Source organism: Propithecus coquereli, unplaced genomic scaffold, assembly GCF_000956105.1.
Source record: "Propithecus coquereli isolate 6110/MARCELLA unplaced genomic scaffold, Pcoq_1.0 Scaffold253, whole genome shotgun sequence".
Taxonomy (NCBI): Eukaryota; Metazoa; Chordata; class Mammalia; order Primates; family Indriidae; genus Propithecus; species Propithecus coquereli.
The window spans coordinates 993,648-1,010,192 of NW_012148097.1; the positions used below are offsets into that span (position 1 = coordinate 993,648).

Genomic DNA, 16,545 nt, shown 5'->3' on the forward strand with positions numbered 1-16,545 from the left:
ACTTTCTTCAAAAACAAGAATGTCACAAGAGGTTGACTCTTGAGTCTGTGCCCCTTTTATAGAATTTCATTCAGCAGACCTGGCTACCTGCCCTTTTTGGGAAAAATAATGTTTTTTGAGTTTGTGTTTAACCCAATGTTAATTAATGCTTTTCTTCTATTGTTTCTTTTGTGTCTAGACTACCTTAATGTCACCAGTGTTCACCTGTTCAAGGAGAGATGGGACACCAATAAGATAGATCACCACACTGACAAGTATGACAACGACAAGCTCATTGTACGTAGAGGGCAGTCTTTCTTCATCCAGATAGACTTCAATCGTCCATATGACCCCAGGAAGGATCTCTTCAGGGTGGAATACGTCATTGGTGAGTGCCATGTGCAAGCCCTAGTCATGACAACATGGGTCATATTGTAAAGAGGGGCAGATACAGGTGCAATTGCATTATTTTCTAACATCTTAGTTCAACAATGGTTGTAGCAAGAATTACCTCCAGCCTCTGGACAACTCTGTGCTCCAAGATGAGTCTGTATAATACCAAACATCAATAATTTGGGCCTACCATGCAAAAAGATAAAAGTAACTACAATTGATACAAAATGTTGGTTAACTGACTTATTTTTTCCCCAAACAAATGATTTTGGCATCTGATAGATGTGACTTTTAATTTATCTCCATGATTTAATTGGTCTCATGTGCTGAAAATATTTGCAAATCTTAGCATACAATCTCCAAATATGCATCTCCCAAATTTCGTTCTGCTCTAATCTAGTCCCACGGGATGGTCCATGAAAAATGAATGGTCCAAGAAAGTCTGGTGAACACTTTGCACTCTAATCTCTTGAAGATTGACAAAGAGCATTGGCGTCAAAGGTTCTGGGAAGTATCAATACCATTTAGCTTTGTTTGGTCTGGTGTGTCTCAAATTAATTTGATCATGGAACCCTTTTATTAAGTTATAGCTATTAATGTTTGACACATTTTGGTGAACATTTCTCTAGGAATCTACAAAAATATCAAGGAAACACGTGCACAGAGAAGCAAGGGTGGCTCATGTAAGAAAACCTGTCCATAAAATCCTGCACACAGACTAAAGGAAAAAATTAGGCAATCAAATCAATAGTCACTGGAAAGTACATAACAAAATGTAGCAGTCATTTTTGGGAAAAGAGTTTAAGTATGACAAAAGTAGAAGAAAATTCCTTAATTATAATAAAGATTTTTATTACCTCAAAGCAACTTTTGATATCTTAAGTGGAAAAAAGTTAACAAATTTAATTATAATAAGGCATTAGACAGAAGTGCCCGCTTTCCGCATTCCTTTTTTGAAGCATTGCTTTAAAGGTTTTAGCAGATGAGCAAAATAAGAGAAATATCTGCTATACACATTGGAAACTAAGAGATGAAACTATGTATTTTGCTAATGCTGTGATTGTGTATGTAGAAAACCCAACAGATTCAAAGGAAAAAGCACAATATCAATAAAACTTTGTAAAATGGCTAAATGGGAGATAATTACATACAAATCAATAGCTTTTATCTTCTCTAGCACTAAGCACCTAGAAATAGAAATAAGAAACAAATATTCCACATATAACAGTGACCCAAACTATGAAATGTTGCACTAAACTTTAAAAACAGGACACATGACCTATGTAAAGCAGTTATTAAATCTTAATAAAAGACATGAGAAACCAATGAAAAGCCAAACATGTTCTTGGACAGGAAATCTCAATATATATTTTTTAAAATTCTCCAAAGATGTTGGTCAAAGGATACAACATTTCATTTAGACAGGAGGAATAAGTTTTAGTGATCTATTGCACAAGATGGTAACTATAATTAATAATAGTGTATTATATTCTTCAAAATTGCTAAAAGAAATAGATTTGAAATGTTCTCACCACAAAGAAATAAGTATGTGAGGTTATGGATATGTTAATTAGCTTGATATAATCATTCCACAATGTATACAAAGATTAAAACATAGCCTTGTACCTCATAAATATATATAATTATTATTTGAAATAATTTTAAAGTCTCCAATGTTAACATGTGAATTTGATGCATTTCCAATTAGAATCCCAATGGAGTTTTAAGTTGGTTTTTGGGTTTTGGTTTTTATATATTTTGGGGGACTTGGATAAATAACCTTAAAGTTTATCTGAAAGAATAAATACCTGGCAATAACCAAGAAAACTATACAAAGAAATAAGTAATAGAATATTTCATATCAGAAGCAGCTATCAGAATATATACTATATAAAATATTTAGTAGAACACAACAGAGAACCCAGAAATAGATTTCAGTATATGAGTAATATAGTTGATGGTTTCATGGACTAAGAAAAGTGCATGGAGTTTTTTGTTTGTTTGTTGCTGTTGTTTTAATAAATAATGCTGGAACGATTGGCTCTCATCTCATACCATATACAGTAATAAACTTCAGATGGAATAAATATTAATGTAAAAAATAAAGCTCTCATAAGACAATTTTGTGAGAAAATGTAACAGATTTAACTAAGCCAGAAAACTCTGCCACCATAAAAGAAAACAAAAACTATGTACAGTCATGTGCCACATAATGACATTTTGGTTAGTCACAGATCACACATACAGTGGTGATTCTATAAGATTATAACAGAGCAGGAAATTTTCTATCGCCTAGTGATATCATAGCTGTCATAATGTCATAGCACAATCACTTTATTTTTTAATCAATTTATTGTAGCATAAGTGTACAGTGTTTAAAAAGTCTACAGTAGTGTACAGTAATGTCTTGGGCTTTCATATTCACTCGCCACTCACTGACCCACACAGAGCAACTCCAGTCCTGCAAGCTCCGTTCATGGTAAGTGCCCTGTACAGGGGAACCATGTTTTATCTTTTATACCATATTTTTACTGGAACTTTTCTATGTTTAGATGCACAAATACTTACCGTTGTGTTGCAGTTCCCTACAGTATCAGTGCAGCAACATGTGCACAGGTTTGTAGCCTAGGACCAGTAGGCTATACCAGACAGCTTAGGTATGCAGTAGGCTGTACCATCTAGGTTTGTGTAAGGACACTGTGATGTCGACACAGTGACGAAATGGCCTGAGACAAGTTGTACTCCATGCATGAAAACAAACACCCATTTGAAACTCTGTCCACAGTTCTGCTGCCATTATGAGGGCGTTTTTATTTCCACCTTTAAAGCCAAATATTTCGGGCAGGGAGAAGAGGATAGGGATGCTTCAGCCCTCACCTGGACTCGTTTCAGGTCTGAGACACTCCCACAGACCATTCGGAAAATAATTGTGAATGTGGAAGTCTTGGGAAGAATGATGAGTGTCTTAGATTGAGTTCCCAGGAGACGAACTCTGAGAAGGAGACGTGTGTGCAGGGAGTTGAATGGGGAGCGCTCTCGGGGTCCACATCTGGGAGGGAGGGAATGAGTCCAGCAGAGGGAGGAGTTGAACCTTCATGTGACAAAGGCCTCCATGGGTCCCAAAGTGAGCTCTGGAGAGGAGCTGGATCTTCAGAGTTGTCCCACCTTGAGGCCAGGGTGTGGGCCCTTACACTCTCCCACTGACTGGGGTTGTCACTCCAGTGTAGTTGGTTCTCTGTGGCTGAGGGCAAACCCCTGAAAGCAACTAGACGAGTACGGGCTGTCAGCCCCTGACTCTCAGCAGCAGGAAAGTTCTGGGCAGCAGATGCAGTGTCCACTACAGTGGGCATCTGAAGTCCTCTTTTCTTTTTTACATAAGAAGTATTATTACCCTTTGTTCTTTCAGTAAAAAGAGAAGGAAAGCATAGCTAATTTGACTTTGAGATAAAATATGTCCATTTTTTTTTAAACCATCATGTATTCTAAACCTTTCACAGAGCCCACGCTGTGTTCTTTCAGAGTTAACCTACATTCCAGTATGTATAGCCCATAGGCATTATTACAATTGAAGATGTTCTGTTTCCCAGTTTATTGTAGACACAAGAAAGGAAAATGACAAAATTCCACACTCTGCTATTCAGTGTATGAGAAATCAAGCATACTGCTAAGGGTCCTGAAAAGACCAATGACAGACAAGTTATCTTGACCAGTGTCCTTTCTGCATCTCATGTCATTCGGGAACTTACAGGACAACCTCAAATTCCCTCCTGCGGTAGCGCTAAGTCTGAAAGAAAAAGAACATTTTGGGGCACTCATTGGGGAAATAATTCTCTTAAAATGCAATACTTGTTTCAATTGGACTGAATAAAGCCACAGAAATTAGATTTTAAAGGTAATTGCTGTAATGAGAAGAGACAAGTATCGAATGCGAACTAGAAATGAAATTAAGTGCAAAGGCTCATATACGCAGGTGCACCTCGATTTCCAGAAACCCAGAAAGTAAAACTAATGATTTAAAAAACAGAAAAGAGAATACTTTGTTAAAAATAAAGGGCACATACAAGAATGTCTACCAATTCTTCTATAAGAATGTTTATAACATGAGATTTACCAACAAAGACTGATTTACTCGCTTTGTGTTAATACTTTTAAAGAACAGAGCTGTTGCATTGAGCAAACTTTATTATATTAAAAATACAGAAAAAATACTTTACATTTAAATCGCTTCCAATTTGCATTCAGTTCTTCGTTATTCCTTTCTCTTTCCCTGTGATTGTTGTATATAAGGTGAGCTGGATGCACAAATACACTGGAGTTTCCCTTTGTTGTCCACAGGACCTAGGTTATGGGATTTATTTACAAGTGATCCTGCCTTCTAACCAACTAAGTTCCTCCCTCCCTCACTTCTTCCTTCCTTCCTTCCTTCCTTCCTTCCTTCCTTTCTTCCTTCCTTCCCTTCTTTCATTCTCTTCTTAATATTTAAGTAAACAGGCTCTCTGAGGTGGTCCCAGATTAACTGACGTGTGCCAGGTGCTCCGCATAGGGAAGGTGAGTAGGAGAGCTAGTCCACTGCAGGCTGGGGTGTGACGAGCTTGTGCTGCAGGGGCCTCTGTGCTTTGATGACTGCATTCATTCGTTGCTGGTAGAGCACAGCTATCTCTGCCAGTTAGAGGGGAGGTGTTAATGCATTTGAGGAGGCGGATGTGGCTGAAAAACATGCCTGGGAGTCTGCAGAGCCTTTCTCTCCTTCCACCTCTGAGCCTGCAGCCCTGACAGTCATGAAAGGCAGGGCGCAGAGATTTTGCTAACCTGTGGCTGGAGCTGTGAAAATTTGGGAACAGCCTGAGGTGTTAATTTGCTGCTACTTCAACATGGCCCCCCTACTTCTTCAACACCCAGTGGAGGGAGAAATTCCCAGCTGTCCTCCTTACCAGCTCTCCACACCCTGCCTGGGGGCCCTCCCAAGTAAGGACAGGCTCACGAGCAAGTCTCTGTCTCCCTGGAGTTCAATCACAGGAGCCCAAGGGTGTTGAGGCTGGCTCCTGAGAGATTCTCCCGACCTTTTTCTCAATTATACAATGGCCTCACAGCTGTAAGCTTCATATTTGTGGTTACAGAAGAAAGGGGGGAAGGATGGCTTTAGCAAGACCTAGCCCTCTCATCAGGAAAACAAGAGCTTTCCCAGAAGCTCCCAGCAAACCACTCGCATCTCATTGGCTGCCCTTGTCTGTAAGGGACGCTGCGAAAGTATTTCCTTTTTCCAGTCTCTTTGGAGGAGAGAAACAGGGAGAGCTGAGGGTGGATGCTGGTAGCCCCCCCGTGACGTGTGGGAGGTGTCCCTTCCAGCGTTGCCATCCTCCAATGGGGGCAGCATTGAGCCAGGTCATGCATCCTGTGCCCGAGCACTTCCAGGACTGGGACAATTGCATCATTAACCTCATGAAACATCAAAACCTCATCATCAACACTTCAGTATTTCTATTTTACTCATTTCTTAAGTCGCATTTATCGAAAGCCCATTGCGACGTCAGGCTCTGACGTGTTTTCACGAAGGGAGTGACATGGATGATTCAAGATCGCTTGCTCTAGCCCACTTTGTGGCTTTGGGAGGATCCAAGACAAGAGAAGAGATGCTCAGAGGAGAGGGGGCGAGAGCCTGGGTTAGGGCGGTGGTTGTGGACAGGGGGAGGAGTAAAATCTACAGGGCTTGTGATTGGCAGTTTGTGCGGGGTGAGGGGCGGCGAGTCAAGGTCAACTCCCAGGTTGCTGGCTTGTGTGACTCCGATGATAGATGCTGGCACTTCCAGATGAGAAAAAGAATGCAGGGGATTCCGGAGGAAAAAAATAAAGCATAGGAAATGACGGTGATGGTGGTGGTTGCCATTGATAACTCACTGGCACTGGTACAGTCAGAGGTGCTGTGTGCTCGCCATTTAATTCTTCAGGTGTCCCTCCGGGCGTCATAGTCATCTCCGTTTTTCAGACGAGGTAAGGGTTGGAGTGATTAAGTCACTCACCCCAGGCCACACCTGGAAAGTTCTGGGGCTGCAATTCAAAGCCAGGCAGCCTCTCCTAATCACAACGCACACTACCTCCACCACAGAGACCTCCAGCAAGGAGACAGAGATGTGAACGTGATTCTAGTTGAGCCTCGTGAGTTTGAGGGGAGTGAGAGACATTCGGGTATACATGTCCAGTGGACAGTAGGGGTCTGAAGCTTAGGAAGGGTATTTGGGTTGGACAAATAGAATTTGGACATCATGCATGCATGGATGGGCAGGCTCACGCAGAAAGGGCATCAAGTAAGCAGTGTCCTGAGACTCAAATCCTGGGGAAAGACACCTTTAAAGGAGTAAGTCCAGGAACTGGAGCCCCTGGAAGAGACAAAGACTGATGATCAGATAAGCAGAAGGAAGATCAAGGAGAGCACTGCCACTAAATCCAAGAGAGCTGGGTGTTTAAAAAGGAAAGAGTGACCACCTTCGCCAAATATAACCAGGAGATGCAGTGACGTGAGAACTTTCCATTGCACTCAGCAGTTAGGAGGACACTGGTTACTTGAGGAGAATCCAAATTTTAATGGTCTGAAAGTAAATGAGATGCAAGGAAGTGGGTGTACCAAATTTGGATTAATCTTTCAAGAAATTTGAAGGAAAAGAAGAGAAAATTTGGATGGTATCTAGAGAAGAATGGGGGTTAGAGGGGCAGCGTTTTGATGGAGGTATTTGTTTCAGGATTGTAAGGACTGGAATGTATATGTAGGTGAGGGGAGGACGGACCAACTGAGGAAGAATCCTGAAGATCAGGAGAAACATTGGGTGGTTGGGGAGAATCCTGGACGAGGTAGAAGCTTAGAGTGCAGAGGCGTGGATGAGGGATGACGCGGGAAGAGAACCCCTTGTCTTCTCAGCGTGTCTAGGAAAGAGCTGAGGGAGAGTGTGAGTGTCTCAGGTAGAGAGGTATGGACAGCATTGCACCGGATGGCCTCAAGTTGTTCAAGACATCGGAGGTGAGCAGGTGCTGTGGGAGCTTAGAGGGGCTTAGAGGGGCAAAGGAACATTCTTGCATCTGAAAGCATCACGCACGTCCTTTAAGATTATGTCTCCCCAAGGATTTTTGTTTCAGAAAGTCCCGATAAATGCACCGTACTGATGTATGATTTTCAAGTGCATAACATACCGTCTCTGTTGAGAAATTTCTTGCTCCAAATCATGCAGCTGGTAAAGTGTAAAGAAATAGATCTTAGCCTGTACTCTTTCAACTATTTTGTGCTGCGTTTTGGTAAAAATAGGCTACCGATTTCATAATTTTGAAGCAGCATTTATATAGGATGTCATTTCAGATTTTTGCTCCTATGGGTTTCTGCATTGACGATCAACATGTTTATTTTTAAGTGTCTCTGTGAAGTGACTAATAATGGCATCTAAGAAACTAGGACAGTGTTTCCCAGAGTGTGTTCTCTATGAACATCTGTCATGTGAGATGCTCCTTCGGGAAAGAAAGAGTTCCGTGGTCAAACACGTTTGGACCATGCTGTGTTTTTGTGTGTGCTCTCAGAGAGTCCCAGCACACACTGGTCTATTAAAGGCTGTGTGTAGGCACACGGTCAAAAAATGAATCTTGTTTAGTCCATTTCCCAAAATTGTTTTACTACAAACACTACCCTACCACATTTTTATTTTTATAATACCCTCTAATAAAAGGCAGAACTCACTCTAGGAAATGCCAAACTACAGTTGCATATATTACCTTTATTCTATGGAACACTGAGGAGGGGGAACGAGGGAACCCAAGTGGATTTGTAGTCTATGTGTGATGGCAACTTAATATAATATCCACGTTTTCCTTTTCAACACTTAAGATTTTGTGCCAACGTTAAAATAACTCTATCAATTTAGCATTCATATTCAGTAACTTTTCAAAAGTGATTTTTAAGAAATATTTTTATATATGTATATATATTTATGTAATTATTTTCCAGATTTTTATTTGGCTTCTTTTACCATAAAGCCCATTTACTTTCCTTTTGAATGTACTTGTTGAACTCTTATTGAATGCTTTGCATGAGCACAGAACCATATTGGGATTAGAATAGTGAGATGTGTTCCTCTCCTCCCCTCAGAGGGTTGACAGTCCAGAGGGGACAGTCTGAGCAGGAGAGGGTGAGTTCAGTGCCAGCCTTTTGGGCAAATGCTTGGAAAGCACCTTGGAGAGAGTGACTGACAGTGAGGACCTTTGGAGAATCCCCCAGAAAGTGCTATTTGAGCTGGGTCTCAAGGGATGAGTAGGAGTTGACTCAGTAGAATAGAAAAAGTATATATTCTAGGGGGATAAAAAAGGAGAAGCTGAGTGCAGCATGAAAACTTGGAAACATATTTATGACTTTGTATGACTTGATAAGAAATTTAGATGCTGTTCTATAAAGAGCCACAATCCTCTATGGAAGAGTTTTATGTAGAGTGTTAAGAAGATCTGATATACTTTTTTTTTCTTGCTTTTTAGATTACTGTAGCAGAAGTACCGAAGATAAATTGCAGGACTGAGATTGTTGTCAGGGACATTAGTAAGAGACTTGGAAAATAAATCTCACTAATAAATGGTAGGATAAATGTGTGCTGCATGGTTCCGTATTTTTTTCCCTCTCTTTCTTTCCCCAGAGGAACCTATATTTACTTCTATAACAAGAAGTAGTAAATGGGTGTGGTTTTTATGGGTTTTGGTGCTTTTTTTTTTGCATAGCAAAATAAGACTCACCTGTAGTAGGGTAATGCACTGTGGTCTAAAGACTAACAGTGTGACTGGCCCTCTGCCACTTGTGGGGTCATTTGAGGGATGACGGCTCCTCTGATGAAAGGGCTAGAAGCAGCATGGCGGAGGAGGAGGGTATGGACCCAGGCCAATCCCAGCTCCACCATGGGGAGCAGTGTAGAATCACTTAAACCCCTAAATTACTGTTTCCTCACCTGAAAATATAGGGATTATAATATTTACTTTAAACGGCCATTCTTAGACTAAAGAGGACAATGTGTATGAAGTATGTTTTTATTATCACAACAAAACCGGAAAGTGGGGGATAGGGTGGGAATAAACCTTGTTAAAAATGTGAAAACCAGAGCTCATAGGAATTAAGTTATTGACTCAGGATTTTGGGCAAAAGAGCTGAGAAGACATTTCTCAAAAAGAGACATAGGAATGGCCAACAGATACATGAAAAAATGCTCAACATCTCTAACTATCAGAGAAATGCAAATTAAAACAACAAGGAGACATTACCTGGTACCTGCTAGAACAGCTATCATTGAAAAGACTAATGACAACAAGTCCGGTGAGGATGCGGAGGAAAGGGAGCCCCGGACATGACTGGTGGGAAGATAAATTAGTACTGGCACTTTGGAAAACAGTACGGAGTTTCCTCAAAAAACCAAAAATAGAATCACATGATCCAGCAGTTCCACTACTGGGGACCCAGCCAAAGAATTGAAATCAGCATGTCAAAGAGATATATGTACTCCCAAGTCCATTTAAGTCCTACCCACATTAGCCAACATGTGGAAGCAACCTAAGAAGTGTCCATCAACAAACGAGTGGATAAATACAATATGGTGTGTAAATACACAAAGGAATACTAATCCCGCCTTAATGAAGAAGGCAATTCTGTCATTCATGACAGCATGGATGGACCTGGAGGACATTATGCTAAGTGAAATAAGCCAGACAAAGACAAATACTATATGATCTCACTTACATGTGTAATCTAAACAATCAAACTTGAAACAGAGACTCGAAAGGTGGTCACAAGATGCTGGGAGGGTGGGGAAAGGGAAGATGTTGATCAAAGCGTACAAAGTCTCAGTTAGACTGGAGTGATAAATTGTAGTGATCTGTTACACTGCATAGTGACTACAGTTAATAATAATGTATCGTATATTTCAAAATCTAAGAATGGATTTTTAACATTTTCATCACAAAAAAAAAATGGTGACCGTATGAGGTGATGGATATGTTAATAGCTTGATTGAATCTTTCTACAACGCATACATAGATCAAAGCATCACATTGTAGCCCATAAATGCCCAAATTGTTATTTGTCAATTTTTTTAAAAATCTACCAAAAATGCTTTCAAAAGACAAATAGGAGGCTACCACCCTCATGTCTGTTGTCTCCTGGTGGCAAAGACAATGATCACTGAACCTCCACACAAAAGTGTCCGTGTCCTTGCCACAGCCATTCTGACAGTTCCATTAGTCAAGTAGGAGCCCTGACAACCCACAGGCCAAGTTCTGCCTGGAATTATTTGCCCACAGTTCTAGCTGCAGGGACAGAGACGGTTTACTCTCGAAGCAGGAAGGATTGCCGTTCTTAGTGTAGTTCCAGAGACCGTCCGTGCCCCTCCCCTGCCCTGCCTTGGACCCACATCCCATTCTGTGGGGCTGCATTTCTGAGCGAAGCTTGGGGTCCCAGGGTGAAAGAGTCGCCCGTGCGTTTCGTCACAGCAAGTGTGCTGCGCAGAGACGTGCCAGGGACCATGGGCGTTGGAACGGGAGCGCACGTAGACGCTGCCTCCCTCCCGCCACTCTCTCCCCTTCTTCCAGTCCCCTAATTTGCCTTCACCTTGCTCCTCTCTGTTCCTCTCTGACTTCACACTTGTGTCTTACAGTGACTCGTTCATTTATGAGAATTCATGAGCTTGGCTCATTAGCACCCACATAATTGAGCCTGTACTCTCCCCAGAAAGTCGGGGTCTGAACTCAGGGATGATGCAGTGTGGGCATCTGCTGGCATTTCCACATAAATTCTAAGACATTCTTGCAGCATGTGAAGCAAGGGGTAAAAAAGGTGGAGAAAAATATTTAATGAAAACAAATGTGCCCATTGCTATATCTTGCTCTTAAGCCACCGATCTAAAAAAAGAAACTGCGCAAGTGGAGTTAAAATCCACTGGGGAAGGGCTACAAGTGGACTAAGTACCCATCATCTGTGCCCTCTAGTTACCTCGCGAGCATGTTACAGGATTGACGAGGGGAATAACTGGAAGCTCTTTGAACTGCTTAGTGATGGCTGCTTGCTAATAAGATGACCTAATTACTAGCCTTATTTTGAATATTGCAACTCTATAGGAAAGCTGGGTCCTTACAGTATTCCTTAAGGAAGCATAACCTTCATAAAGTGCTACTGTAAGAGCAACCAGGGCCAGACAGGTGTTAGCTGGTCGTAACGTAACTATAGTTTTATAAATAGCCGTTCCTCTATTTTTCTCTCCTCTTCACCTTCTCTTTCTCCCCAGTATCTCAGCCCCTTTTCTCCTACTTCTCGTAATTTCTATCACTCTCCACCTCCGTCCCTCCGTTTCCCTCTTGCTCTCTCTTGCTCTCTCTCTTTCATGCACGCGTACGCACTGTCCTGGGGATGAATGTCTAGGGATTTGTCCATTAGTAAGGGGAGTAATGGGAGTTACTCTCAGGAGGTAGGTACAACAATCTTTTGTGCGTCTGTTCACAAGTATATCTTTAGCCTCCAGGAAGCCAGCACTGGATGCGCTAAACACGCTGCCCCATCTCTGGCTAAAGCCCGGTCCGGCTTAGACAGTTGGACGACCCTTTGCTGCACTGTTGGAAGTCTTGCTGCGGCTTCTTCAGTTTCCCTGTCTACTTCCTTTCCATTGCTGTTTATAAGACTTTATAGCATCTCATTTGGTTCAGTGAATTTCCAGTGCAGACACCTCCGCTGTGTCCAGCACTATGTGACAGCCCAGGGGGGTTTAAGAGGAATTTAAGATTCCATCTGTCTGTGAAGAGCTGACTGCAGTTGGGGTGAGAAGAATTCCACAGACGATGAACACGGCCATCGAGTGCATCATCGAGTGCAGACTGGTACAATTCTCGGCCAGAAATCTGTGACACCGGCCACCAGAAATGACTCTGCGTGGCCAGAAGGGAGAAGATAGGCCAGAGTTGAAGGACAAATTCTTGGAACAAGGCAGACAGGTCTTTCGATGGCTCCTGAGGAATTGGGAGTATTCCGAGGGAGACAGGAAACGCATCCCCTCCGGGCGGAGAGGAGGGCTTTCTTGGAAGCTTTTTGTTCTGCTGCTGTACACAAGCTTCCAAAGAAAAAGAAATCCTTCGCTGAATCGAGTTATCGATCTGGGGTTTGGGCGCCACTCCCTGCAGGCTCCTGGGGTTGTGAAGAGCTTACAGTCTGGGGGAGGCTGCCCGGCAGGCCCGGCAGGAATGTGGCCCACAGGGGGCTCGTCTGCAGCTACTGCCTGGTCAGGGCCGGGGCGGACAGGAGCCTTTAGTATTCTGAAGCAATTAATTTCACAAAAAGAGACAAAAACAATGTTGCTGTGACTGCAATGACGGACGTGAAGTAGTAGAGACAGCCTGAGTGGCATTTTCCATCAAACAGCTTTTTTTATTTGTGCAACATGTTTCTAAGCGGTAGAAAATGACGCCCTGTCTCCATTGCTTCACTGCCGTCATTTCAATCTTTCCTAACTTGCATATTTGTGAAACAAATTGCTTTAAACATGTCAAAGACACTTGAGTGGAGTGTTAGCCAAATTTTAAAAATAAAGATGATTCATAAAGACAGCACTTGTGTTTATAGCCGTCAAGATAAAATTTCAGGAAAAAAATCACAGGCCTGATTATTTAAGGCCCAAGCATAAGGTAATCATCTTCAGAAGTTAGGAACAAATCTCTTTTCACTCTCTGCCTCCTTGCTCCTAGATTTATATGGCGTGGTAAACCTGGCCTTGTGGCTACTCAATCATCCTCGTTTCAGTGATTTACCAAGTAACCACTTGCATGGTGATTTCTCTGGCCCCTGGATTTGTTTGCCTTGGTATACAACAGGCGGAGCACCCCACTGAGTTCTGGTTCTCGCCAGCTAGTCCTATATTCTCTTATGGCTAATGCTGCTTTGGGGGAAACGCCACCTTGTGCCCCTTGTTAGGGACACGATGTTGCCTAGTATTTGGCAACCGGGAGGGTATCCCTTCAACACGTACTTTCGAAGAAGTGATATTGATGCACCAAACTTCAAAAATGTTGCCCCTAAGAAACTTAAAGGCCCACCTTTATATAGGCTGCCACCTTTATATGGGTTACTTAAATCTGCTATCATTACTTAATTTGATGTTCAAACAGTCCTGGATTTTGCCAGTTGGAAACTGTTCCAATTGGCTTCAGTATCCTTACTTCCTTTTTCTCTGGCACAATAAGATGTTTCAGGCGTATTTTGTATTTTTTCTGCCCCAGCCCTGGAAATAATCATTCATCCAAGAAAAGCCATTTCTCCAAGAGCTGTGCTTCCTTTTAATAGAAAGTGCTATTTAGAAACCAAGATCTGGGTGCTGGGTGTGCTCATTGCTATCTCACCCCTCTGAGTATTTCCCAGTCTAACCTCAGCTCATCTCACTTACTGTCGTTTTCGCCTCCTTATCATGCTAAGGTGACCCCAGTTCATGACTCCTATTCTCCAACTTTTTCTATCCTTGAGGCTTCTCCTAATTCACACCTTAGGAGACTTGAGTGAATATGGTTTACAGCCGGAAGTCATATCAGCTAGCGTTTCCTGAGTCCTCACAATGTGTCGACAGAATGTTTTGTGTTTGTGTTCGTTTTCCGCTGCTGCTGCTGCTGTAACAGATTATCATAATCTTTGTGGCTTAAAACAACAGAAATGTATTATTTTGATATAAGCTATGAAGACACATAGAGGTGTAATTGATACTATAGCTGAGGCCTCACATCCAGTGTCTTCCCATAAGCAGGAACCAGGGGGATTCAGTGGGATTCAGATCCTGGGTGTCGGCTGGTCCCAGTGTGCCTGGCCTGGCGCTGTACCCATGATCTGGAAAGGTCTTGGAAGAAGGCAGGGTCCAGAGAATATGAAGTAAAGGGCAGGAACCATTCATCCTCTCCAAATTTTATGCAATTAATGGAATTCTACTATGGCAGTCTATTCATTTAAGATGTTAAGGAATCATTTCGTACAAAATATAAATATGGAGGTAAGAGGAAATACACGCAGTCTTCTCACATATCAACATTTTAGCAAGAATGGATTCATCAGCCTCTTGCCATTAGCTGTTAGCTGAGACTAGTTCCCTTAGCATGAGTTGCCAAATGGCTGTTTTCATGGGGTGCAGTGTGATGTTCAGTGATCAGATGCTGCCAGGAAGGCAGGCCCGGGTGAGGATTCTTCAGCCACCCAGCAGCCAACATGAAACTCCAGGCTTCTTGTGCAAAGCACTTTGGAGCTTAAGAGCAGTGGCAGATGTCGTGGACAAAATTCCCTCACTGTGCTGTTTTCCAAAGGACTGGACTTGGGTGTCATTTATGGAAGGCCAAATTGTACCCTTCCTCCCACAAATTAGAGATACTCAGCAATCACTGTCATTGGAGACGACTAGGCAAATCAGCAGGGAACAAGTGACCAGAGGAGATGAGAGAACACTGGAGTGTATTCCAAGGCCTTAGCGAGATGTCAAGGGCAACAATCATGTTCCCCCACAAGGTGTCCTCCGGCAAGGCTCCACTGGTCCACCTGGGGTGCTGTGTTTCAACTGTGTTCGTGGTCTCTTGTGCAGTTTGTCTATGTTGCTTGCAAAAACCAGGCTTGGATACCGTTCTTTCTAGGATACTTTTAACTGTATCAGTGATCACCTCCTGAAGTAGCAATGAACATCCATAGCAAGCAAATAAACATCCACATGTAAACATACATACAAATAGGTAAAATATCTTTCTTTCTGTCCATCCTTCAAGTTGCATATTTGTTGTAAGTTGTTAATAAAGTTGTTCTTGACTTCCCCAACAGCTACTGCTCTTGGTCTGTTATTCTCATGTGGCATTAGTGTTCTGACTTAGATTCCAGTCTAAACTGGGATATTTGATTATAAATCCATTGAGCACAGGAAATACATGTATCTCAGCACAATCGCCACCCTGTCTCCTCCAGATTAAGTGGTATTGCTTTGCTCGTAGTAAGAATCAGTAAATATCTGTTTAAATAAATGTTTACTGAGTATGTATTCTGAATATCCACTTGTAGATTAATATCAGATTGACTGCACCTTATTCCTTTGAATGTTTATGTTGATTTTTGTTTTTCCCAATAATTGGTTTCATCTCTGGAAACATAAACTCATTTAACACTTGCTATTATATATTGCATTAACATATATTGCATTCCAAAGACAAACAAATATTTTGTCAGATTTACCAGTGGTTTGTTCTTATCACTGTTTTCATTAAATTATTAACAAGAATTGACTGTTTTAGTGAAAATGTCATGAGCTGATCTGTTTTGCTTGGGGACATTCAGCTAAACTTTTGGTTTTATCCTTACAGACTAATGGCACTTTGTTTAATCAGTTGCTGTGACTTTAACTGAGTGAGTCTTTCTCATAAAACCTAGAAGCCTCATTCTGCTCATATAATAGATGGAACACAAAGAAAACAAGTCTTGGCTTCACAGACTTGCTATTTGCTGGGGAAATTGAGTTTTTGTAAGAGAGAATTCCTATGGCATGCTTTCTGAGCTGATCGCACATGTGAAAGAGGTGGGTCCCAGAGCTGCCAGCTGCAATGCATCCAGCCAGCGACCTTCATGTTTCGTCCACAGCATGTCTCCCCAAGTTCCTCTCCACTCCTTGGGCTTCCAGAGCCCAACCTGAGTGGGGCAGAAACCCAAGAAATATAGAAACATTTTTTGCTAATTGAAAGAATTGCATAACTGCTGGGGTCAGATGGGGCAAAAAGCTGGGTATACAGATTGCTGAAATCCAGAAAATTACCATAAATTAGACATTGTGACACCAACATCCTATTGTCCTCCCCGCATCTCATCGACTGAGAAACCAGAGCCTACTTTAAACCGATGCCAGGGATGGGCTGGAGATCGCCCTGGAAACAATGGTGACGTCGATGGACTTTGTACTTCCAGTGGCCACAGTTTTTATACCATCTCCCCTGAGCACATTTCCCTATTTCCAATGTCCAGTTCTCTCCCCACTGTGAAAACCAGCTTTTAGGAAAGATAGACTAATCAAGTTGCATATTATAGTGTAACAAATTTTAGCAAACACATTGCCTTTCCCAGGGATACAAACATTCTAGCATTGTCTCTGATTTCTCTTCTATTGGCAGGATTTTCATTACCAG

The 16,545-nt window shown here is 42.1% G+C and overlaps 1 protein-coding gene across 2 annotated transcripts in view; it reads left to right on the forward strand.

Annotated features, from left to right (window-relative positions):
- F13A1 (coagulation factor XIII, A1 polypeptide) overlaps window positions 1-16,545 on the forward strand; it is a 171,947-nt gene that overhangs the window by 21,715 nt on the left and 133,687 nt on the right. For both annotated transcript variants that reach the window (XM_012647003.1, XM_012647004.1), the window contains one exon: window positions 179-367. In XM_012647003.1, the coding sequence (XP_012502457.1) occupies window positions 179-367 (189 nt within the window). The remainder of the gene's footprint in view (window positions 1-178; window positions 368-16,545) is intronic.